At 44.0% G+C, this 10,000-nt stretch overlaps 2 protein-coding genes across 2 annotated transcripts in view; both read left to right on the forward strand.

The window, feature by feature from the left end:
- SAXO3 (stabilizer of axonemal microtubules 3) overlaps window positions 1–10,000 on the forward strand; it is a 23,224-nt gene that overhangs the window by 13,020 nt on the left and 204 nt on the right. The window contains exons 2-6 of the mRNA XM_075328670.1: window positions 3,627–3,823; window positions 6,524–6,724; window positions 6,843–7,004; window positions 7,860–7,987; window positions 9,283–10,000. The exon at window positions 9,283–10,000 is cut by the window's right edge and continues 204 nt beyond it. Of these exons, the coding sequence (XP_075184785.1) occupies window positions 3,627–3,823; window positions 6,524–6,724; window positions 6,843–7,004; window positions 7,860–7,987; window positions 9,283–9,691 (1,097 nt within the window). The 3' untranslated portion in view covers window positions 9,692–10,000. The remainder of the gene's footprint in view (window positions 1–3,626; window positions 3,824–6,523; window positions 6,725–6,842; window positions 7,005–7,859; window positions 7,988–9,282) is intronic.
- The window catches only part of LHB (luteinizing hormone subunit beta), a 13,017-nt gene continuing 12,663 nt past the window's right edge, over window positions 9,647–10,000 (forward strand). The window contains exon 1 of the mRNA XM_075328672.1: window positions 9,647–9,730. Coding sequence (XP_075184787.1) covers window positions 9,705–9,730 — 26 coding nt within the window. The 5' untranslated portion in view covers window positions 9,647–9,704. The remainder of the gene's footprint in view (window positions 9,731–10,000) is intronic.

Raw genomic sequence — 10,000 nt, forward strand, 5'->3', positions numbered from 1 at the left:
GGGTGAAACATTTTTGGATCCTTCCACAAGCTTCTCACAATAGTTGGTGGAATTTGGGCTCATTCCTCCTGACAGAACTGGTGTAGCTGAGCCATGTTTGTAGGTCGCTGCTCGCTCCGGCCTTTTCAGCTTTACCCATAAACTTTCAATAAGATTGAGATCAGGGCCTTGTGATGGCCACTCCAAAACATTGACTTTGTTATCCTTAAGCCACTTTGTAACCAGTTTGGCAGTATTGTTCGAGTCAATGTCCATTTGGAAAACTCATTTCCGCCCAAGCTTTAAGTTCCTGGCTGATGTCTTGAGATGTTCTTCAGTATTGCCACATAATCTTCTTTCCTCATGATGCCATCTATTTTGTGAATTGCACCAGTCCCTCTTGCAGCAAAACAACCTCACAACATGATGCTGCCGCCCCCGTGTTTCACAGTTGTCCTGTGTGCATTTTCAAACATTATTCTGGCTTTTTATGTTTTTCTTCCTGGCAGAGTGGCCTTTCAGCACATGTTGATACAGTGTTCGTTTCACTGTGGATAATGACACAATATTACCAACTTCCGCCAGCATCTTCACAAGGTCTTTTGCTTTTGTTCTTGAGTTGATATACACATGTCTGACCAAAGCACATTCATCTCTGGTACACAGAACTCGTCTCCTTCCTGAGCGGTATGATGGCTGCACATTCCCATCTGGTTTGTACTTGCGTATAATTGTTTGTACAGATGAACGAGGCACAATCAGGTATCTGGAAATTGCACCCCAGGATGAACCAGACTTCTGCAAGTCCACTATTCTCTTCCTGAGATCTCGGCTGATTTCGTTTGACTTTCCCATGATGCTACACAAAGAGGCCGTGTGTTTCAGGTGTGCATTATAATACATCCACAGGTGTGTCTCTAACTCAGATGTTACTAATAAACCTATCATATGTTTCCAAAGACATGACATCATCATATGGGCTGTCCCGTATTGTTTAAAGGCACAGTACTCTTAGTGTACGTAAACATTTGACTTTGCAGAAAGCAATAAAAATGCCTGAAAACATTCTCTCTCTCATTCTGGCATTTGGCAAATATAAATAACTAGCTGTAGTACCCGGCGTTGCCCGGGATAGTAACTGTCTCTCTCCCAGTCTCTGTCTGTGTGTTGCTGTCTGTCTCGCTGTCTGTCTCTTTCCTTGTCTGTCTGTCTCAATCTCTGTCTCTTTCGCCGCGTCTGTCTCTCTATGTCTGTCTGTCTTTTTCTGTCTCTCTCTATCCGTCTATCCTATCTTATACTAACAGTTTATTTTGTTCCTATAGCAACCACTTACAGTTGCTATTATAGCCTGGAGCTTCCAGCTCCATTCAGTTTAATGGCTGTAGGATTTTTGTAGTGTAACTGGAAAGCACAGGGTTACATTTTCCTGCCCAAACATAGTCTATGACGTTCCCTGAGTCACATGGGGCATCTGTGCAAAATTCCGTGATTGTAAATGCGACGGTGCGGATTCCTTTAGCGAACGAACACACACACACACACACACACACACACAGCTTTATATATTAGATTTTGGTTCCTAATTGACCTAAAACGGGAAAGATTTATTCTGATTTCATGTCAGAGAGAGAAAAACCTGCAGATGTGTCTTTATAGAGAGCGGAGGGAAAAAGTGTGTGCAATTGGGACAGGAGACACAATAATGATACTACATTGCGTCCGCTGTACGGTGCATCAGTGCACATAGCAAAGACTGGAGCAGAGGTATGTGGTGTTATCTTTTCAGCTGTGTGTATATAAATAAAGAGGGCTATGTGAGGGCTCATACTGTATATAAGGAGCTATTTAAGGGTTCATCCTGTATATAGGAGGCTATGTGGGGGCTTGTACTGTATATAGGGGGTATGTGGGGCTTCATACTGTATATAGTGGCTATGTGAGGGCTTATACTGTATATATAGGAAGTATTGAGGATTCATGCTGTATATAAGAGGCTATATGGGGGCTCATGCTTTAAATATGAGGCCAAGTGGGGCTCAATGTATATAGGAGGCTATCAGAGCTTATACTACTCTATATAGGAGGCTGTGTGTGGTTCATGCTGTATATAGAAGAGTTATATGGGGGCTCATGCTGTATATAGGAGGCTACGTATGGGCTCATGCTGTATATAAGGGATATGTGGGTGCTCAATGTATATAGGAGGGCTATATGAGGGTTCATGCTTTGTATACATAGCTATGTCAGAGCTCATACTGTGTTTAGGGGCTGTGTGGGGGCTGATGCTGTAGACAAAGAGGTTTTGTTTTTGCTCATACTGTATTCAAGGGGCTGTATGTGGGCTCATACTGTATATAGGGGACTATGGAGTTTCACTGTACATAGGAAGCTCATACTGTATTTAGGGGGCAGTGTGGGGTTCATGCTGTATACAGAGATTTTATTTGGACTCATACTTTATTCATGGGACTGTGTGGGCTCAGACTGTATATAGGGGACTATGTGGGGTTTCACTGTATATAGAGGGCTCATACTGAATTTAGGGCACTGTGAGGCTCATACTGTATATAGAAGGGCTATGTTTGTTCTCATACTGTATATAGAGGATTGTGTGTGCTCATACTGTATATAGAAGGGCTATGTGGGGGCTCATACTGTATTCAGGGGGCTGTGTGTGGGTTCATTTGGTATATGGAGGGGTGTCAGTATACTTGATTCTGCTAAGTTTTAAGTGACACAATATTAATATTAACTTATAATTATTATGTTAGTATTGAGCAGAACTAATTTCAGTGCCTATTGGTTCGGCCTCCACAACAGTCACGATTAGTGTTGAGCGGACCCGAACTGTAAAAGTCCGGATCCGTGCGGTTTCAGGGTCCGATCCGGGTCCAAGTTGGACCCGGGAATCCAACTGCACGATCCGGGTTTGGGTCTTTCCCCCCCCCCCCCCCCGCTCTCTCGCTCTCGTGTCCGGATCCGCTCCTCCATTGACTTACATTGGGCCGGATTCCGGATCGGATCCGGACTTCTGGGACAACCCGCGACGGATCCGCCAGACCCGGATTATTAGCAATCCGCTCAACTATAGTCACGATCTCTTATGTGACCCCCTCAGGAAATTTTATTGCCCACCCCTAGTCTGTAGAATACATGCCACCTCTCAAAATGTTCAGTAGATGCACAAAAATGAAGATAGACCCCCCTGACCTTAGAACATAGAGGGCCCAACATTCCTATTTCCCCCCGGTTCCTGTGATTCCAGGTTCAAAGGAGCCTTCTGGTCTGGGGTCTATAAACCAGCGAGTCTCTGATAAAGGGGGGGTATTTATTTAGGAAATCCTCTTAGGGGCTGTATTAATTCCATCTTTGTTATCTCTATAAATTTGGAATTTACACATTCTTAAAATGTAGGGTCCTGTAAACATTGAGAACTCTTCACAATATTGCATTTTTGTGCATTATGTTCTTCCTCTGTAGACCATTACACTATGGAGGTTTTCTATTCAGGAGTGGAGACATAATACATAGGGGTCACATTTAGATTTCATGATTATTAATGCTCCCCGGTTGTGTCCCATCTCACTGTTACATCCTGTGTGTTTATTGTCATGTAAATGTGCTGTGTTCTATCTCCATGACGACAGGAAACACAACATTCCGCAGGTTCAGCCTCCACCCTGGACCTTTCCCGGCTGCTCACACTCATCTATTCCTAGATCCTTGTAGTTTTGACGTGTTTTTGATAATGGGGCTAGAGCGGAGGCAGGACTGGCATCTCACCAGCACTGGCGTTGCCCATGATTACAAAGCTCCGGTGTCGTTCCTTCCTGCAAATATCAAGGTGAGTGGCAGTGGATTATAGGTCGGGGTTATATAAAAGTTTGATGTGTAAGTCTGTAGCTTGTTCTAAGTGTCTGATGCATCTGCTCAAATGGCCACATATTTAACAATTTCATTATCAATCTTATCGTAAATTTTTTTAAATTATTTTTTTTTAATAATTTTGTCCAGCATGGAAATGGAAAGTTAGAAAACTTTACAAATCACTAGAGTATTTATCTTCTTACCTGTAAAAATAAAAAAAATGCAGGTAAGTGGCTTCAAAACCCCGACGTTTCCTGTATTTTCCTGCATTGATATCATAACATATTCATTAGGAGTACAGATGATGGCAGTGATGGGTCAGTTCAGCTTCTGCGTCTCACTATCTCTGGGTAGAGGCTGCTGCAAATTAGTCTGATAAGCAGAACACTCAGAGGAGGGAGAAAGAAGCTGACCCATCACTGCCATCATCTGTACTCCACATGAGAACAATCCAATTTGACCCATCACTGCCCATCATCTGTATGCCAAATGAGTGCAATCTAAACTCAATGTGACTAGGAAGGCAAATAGAATATGGAAAGACAGGGGGGGCAAAAACCAACTTGCATGCAATTTTTATTTTCTACAAGAATTAACACAAATTCCCAATAAAGCGATTTACAAAGTTTCATAGCTTTCCATGTTGGAAAAAAATATCTAAAAATATAATTTTAGTTACCCTTTAAAGGGATGCAATAATAGCATAAGCATGACATATCATTAAAGGGTTACTCCCATCTCCAAAATCCTATCAATATATAGTAGGTGTTGTAATAATAATAATAATAATAATAATAATAATAATAATAATAATAATAATAATAATAATAGCAAATAACTCCAATTAGAAATGTAGTATAGTTCTCCTGATTAGCCATGTCTGTTACCTCATGTGCAGGGCATTACAGTTTAGGCACCCATGGTTATGAACAGTTCTCCTGATATAACTGTGTCCATTACCTCATGTGCGGCATTGCAACTCAGGCACCCATGGTTATGAACAGTTCTCCTGATATCACCGTGTCCATTCCCTCATGTGCAGGGCATTGCAACTCAGGCACCCATGGTTATGAACAGTTCTCCTGATATAACTGTGTCTATTACCTCATGTGCAGGGCATTACAGCTTAGGCATTCATGGTTATGAACAATTCTCCTGATATAACCGGTGTCCATTACCTCATGTGCAGGGCATTACAGCTTAGGCATTCATGGTTATAACCATGAGCAACTAACTGTCACTATATCACCATAACCTGGGATACCCAAGGTGCAATGCCCTGCACATGAGGTAACAGATGTAACTAATCAGGAGAACTATACTACATATTTAATTGAATTATTTTTATATTATTAATTATTATTATTACACCTACTACAAATAGGGATAGTTCTTGGAGATGGGAATTCCCCTTTAAGCATCAATATACAGATCCTCTACCCATAGGCTATAACAGCATCCCTTTATCAGATCCATCATGAAAAGCTATTGAAATATATTAAACAACCATAAAGTTACATTTTTTATTTAAATGTTTAACTTATATGTTATTTTCTATAGATTATGCAGGATGCAATAGCGATACTTTTGGGCTTCCATTGGCAATAAAGCTCAATAGACAGAAGAGAGCTTTTCAGTGCTAAATGTAGGATAAAAATGGGATGTGAACCTTATACGGTCCTTGGCGAAAAATTGGCACCCACATACTACATCCTATGTGTAACTGCACAATGGCCCTATACGTTTTGGGGGTACAGCCACAACCTTTAAAAAATTGCAATTTTTTTCTACTGTCTACTAGGATTCTATAAGTGACTTAATTATTTTCTTGCCTTAGAATTAAGCCTCATTCAGACATCCATTTTATCCACAATTTTTGATCAGAGTGCGGTCGGAGAGTCATCAGGTTTCTTGCATGTTGCGAAAAAAAATCCAAAAGTTTCTCCCTCTTCTCCATTATGACATTCTGTGAAAATCAGACCCATAGACTGCAGGGCATTGTAGCTTAGGTATCCATGTTCCAAGATCGTGCGCTGTGATTTTAGATGTAGCAGAGCTGGAATCATCGTGGCACCTCGTGTGGATTACACTGGACCTGCAGGGGTGTGATTATGGGGTTAATAAAGCAATGAAAGGGGGCTGTCTTGTATTTTATTTCAAATAAAGTATTTTTGGGTGTTTGTGTTTAATTATTTTCACTTAGAGGTTAGTGATGGGGGTCTCAGACGCCTCCCATTAATAATCTAGGGCTTAGTGGCAGCTGAGGGCTGTCATTAATCCTTATTACTCAGATTACCATTGCACCAGGGCAATTGGAAAGAGGTGGGAAAAGTGCCCCGATTGTTGCATCTAAAGGATTCAACAATCCTGGGCGGCTGCAGGCTGCTACTTTTAGGCTGGGGTGGCCCAATTAACCATGGACGCTCCCCAGCCTGAGAATACCATCCCCCAGCTGTCGGCTTTATCATGGCTGGGTATCATTATTGGGAGGGACCACACATCATTTTTTAAAAAATATTTAATTACCATTGCACCAAAGCAATAAGCAGGGTAAAGCCGGATCCATAGACTTGCGTAGCAGATTTTGATCTGACCACTCGTATGCAAAAATCGGACATCTAAATGGTAAATTGCAACAAATTTCGTGATAGCTGACATTTTTTCTCTTCTTTTCTAGTCTACCATTACTGAGCCTCTTCCTGCAACACTGAAGGAACTAAGCGAAGCCACCGCATATGATGAACTGGTAAATACATATCAGACGACCACTGGAAGCGCTCATAACCGGAAATATTGTGGGGGCATCCTGTCACAGCCCAGTCACCCCGTCCCCGCACCCCACTGGAAGGTTCATTATAATAAAGATTTATGGGATAAGGTGAGAAGATGAGTCATTTTTACTGCCTCAAAAAGTCCCCAAGTGCACAAAGCCTTAACTAGTTCTAAGTATTAATGCTCACATAATAAAAAGTGCCATCTTTTATTATCTTTTACAGTTGAAACTAAGACCATGGAGGACTCCACTGGATCCAAAATACCAAAGCAGTGAGATGAAAGCAGAATTCAAGGGGCGTCCGGCACAGCCCAGCATCACTAACTTCCATGCAGGACCTCAACCCTTCTCTCTGAAAAATCACATAAATGGAGGCCCTTCACAGGTTTGTCTACCTGGAGTAAAATTAAAAAGTCTATCAGCATAAAATAACTGAGAAAACCAAGCACAAGTTTTCAATGCGCCATTGGTGTGGCCAAAAAGTTCAGCACACCCTCGGTGTGGCCGAGAAGCTCGGCGCGCCCTCGGTGTGGCCGAGAAAGCTCGGCGCGCCCTCGGTGTGGCCGAGAAGCTCGGCATGCCCTCGGTGTGGCCGAGAAGCTCGGCGCGCCCTCGGTGTGGCCGAGAAGCTCGGCGCACCCTTGGTGTGGCCAAGAAACGCCTCGCACCCTTGGTGTGGCCAAGAAACACCTCGCACCCTTGGTGTGGCCAAGAGGCTCAGTACACCCTTGGTGTGGCCAAGAAGCTCGGCGTGCCCTTGGTGTGGCCGAGAAGCTCAGTAAACCCTTGGTGTGGCCAAGAAGCTCAGCACACCTTTGGTGTGGCCGAGACGCTTGGCGCGCCCTTGGTATGGCCAAGAAGTTCAGTACACCCTTGGTGTGGCCAAGAAGTTCAGTACACATTCCCTCCTACATATTTTCCATCTATCGTCGTCCTCCTTTTCTCTGATTAACAACGCTGACTTTATACTATAGTAAGAAGGACAGAGATAAATGTAAAACAAGTGGGAAGGTGAACCGAACTTCTAAGGTACACCAAGGGTGCACCCAGCTTCTGTGCTTGGTTTGAACAGTCATTTTGTGCTGACAGATTGCCTTTAAAAATTTACAATTAAGAGTAAGGACAAGCAGCGATTGACACTTATCACTTGTCTAGGCTCACACTATATTTTTATCAGCTATTTATCTAATATTCTAAAATCTCAGGAAATTTACAAATAATGGTATCTGTTGCTATTTAGGCGATAGTGGCAACGACAGAAAACAAGGCAGTATCCGGAGAGCCATTCTACGTAAGAGACAAGGGGGTCTTGAGCTTGAACGACATATACGCATCCACCACGGCTCGGGACTTCCGTGCATTTACAGCGTAAGTCTCATAGCCATGGAGTCTACCGCTACCAGGATTGTATTGGTATATTAATATTGTGTGATGCCCCTTTAAGTTAGAGGGTGGTATGCTCACGGGGCGAGCACAGTATTAGTGGCTCCAATGGACGGAATGTACCATTCACTTGCCTGGGGGAGCAAACTGGACTGACCGCCGAGGCTTCACTAGTACCACTAAAGGTGACAGCAGGTACACACGCTGGTAAGCACGCTGCAGAACCCCGGCAGCTGGCGCCACAGATACAGTACAGTCTCTGATAGAAGCGACAGCAGCAGGCAGAGTCGTGGATCCATCCGATATGGAAGGATGAGGTAGCAGCGACCGGCATTAATACTTGCAATGTCCGGTATCATGGTAGCCGGCGTGGATGGTAGCAGTAGGTCATCAAACTGGTAGAGCATTAAAGCACAGATACGAGTCAGCAGCAGAACAATGGGACCTGAGAACTAGCAATGTTAGGAACTCATTGCCCAGGCACCTCCCTAAAGGGGAAGGTACCTTAAATATCTAAAACCGCTCAGCTGATCTGAGAGACACTTCCAGCTCAGGCCGGACTGGCCCTTTAAGAAAATGGGTGTGACTGCGCACGCACACTACAGGCATTCCCAGGAGACCTGTGTGGTGTGTATAGGTTCCGGAAATGGCAGCCTTAACTGAGGATAGGGCAGCCACCGCAGAGCAACCAGGAAGGTGAGAGAACTGACGTCCCCCCACAGGGGGAGATGGGCAGGACAGTGCGGGGACACTGGTATGGGTGTTAAAGAGGGTAGACAAAAGGGTGCAAATTATTTACCCGAAACAGCGCCACTCTTATCCGTGGGCGGTCTCTGGTATTACAGCCATGGACAAACATGGAGCTGACTGTCTACGGTGACCCCTTGTTGACCAGGTTGGTGTAGACCCCAAAGATATGACAAAGCTCCAGGTGATTAATGCAAAATCGTCAGATCTTCTGCACTCCCATTAAGAATGAATTGAGTGAAGTTGATCCCAGCTCCAGTCACTCGGGGGTCTTCAGAGCATCAGTTCGTTGGCTCAGTTGGATCTGACCGGTCGGACACCCAATGATCCAAAAGTAGAGTGTTACAACCTTGTACAACCTTGTACAACCCCTTTAAGTAGAGGATGGGCCCATAGGGTCCGAGATGTAGCAAAACCAAAAACCATCACAAGGGGGTTCACTTTATGGGGGTTTCTTTCCCATCTCAGGTTTTCAGGAAAACCTACATTGCACTGGTTTTTATTGTCTTTTATATATATTTTTTCCAACCCAGGAGAGAACTTGAAGGCTATCCCAAAAAAGATATTTTGACATATTGGCAGGCGGAGGATTACCCAAAGGCGTGGGGCCATGGCCTGAAAGAAAACCCTCTACCAAAGGAAAGTCAACCAACGCTTCGACGACCACCTCCAAAGCGGGACGCCCTTCAGTTTCCTATTGCCACTAAACTGCCACGAATACCACCGCGTGCAAAATCAGTCCCACACATGGGCCTAAAAACCCTGGCACAAGAAAGCTATCAGTGGCCACTGGACGCCAAGAGGTCACAAGATGTCTACTTCCCGCTAGAATGCCCCTGGACCAAACCACGGCAGGGACCGTTGCCAGAGATCATGTCTGTTCCTAAGATGTATGAAACGGAATACGAGACGTATGGCAGCGAGAGGCCGGTTGCGGTGTGACCCCAGACAATAAATGGCCTGGAATCATATTTTAAAAAGGTTCAAAGTTATCCCTTATCCATAGTATAGAGGATAATTTACTGGAATTCCCAATAATCCTGTGATCAGGGCCTTAATGGCAAATGTGCAAAATCCGCTCCATTCATTGTCTTTGCTCAGTCCCATAGACAATGAATGGAGCGGACAAGTAATTGCTCTTCTACTCCATTGAAGGCTGCAGGATCAATGGGGGTGAATGAATCGGACCCCCAGTGATTCAAAATAATCCTGTGATTGGGGCCTTAATGGCGCATGTGCAAACTCCATTCA

The sequence above is a fragment of the Anomaloglossus baeobatrachus genome, chromosome 11, assembly GCF_048569485.1.
Source record: "Anomaloglossus baeobatrachus isolate aAnoBae1 chromosome 11, aAnoBae1.hap1, whole genome shotgun sequence".
Classification (NCBI taxonomy): Eukaryota; Metazoa; Chordata; class Amphibia; order Anura; family Aromobatidae; genus Anomaloglossus; species Anomaloglossus baeobatrachus.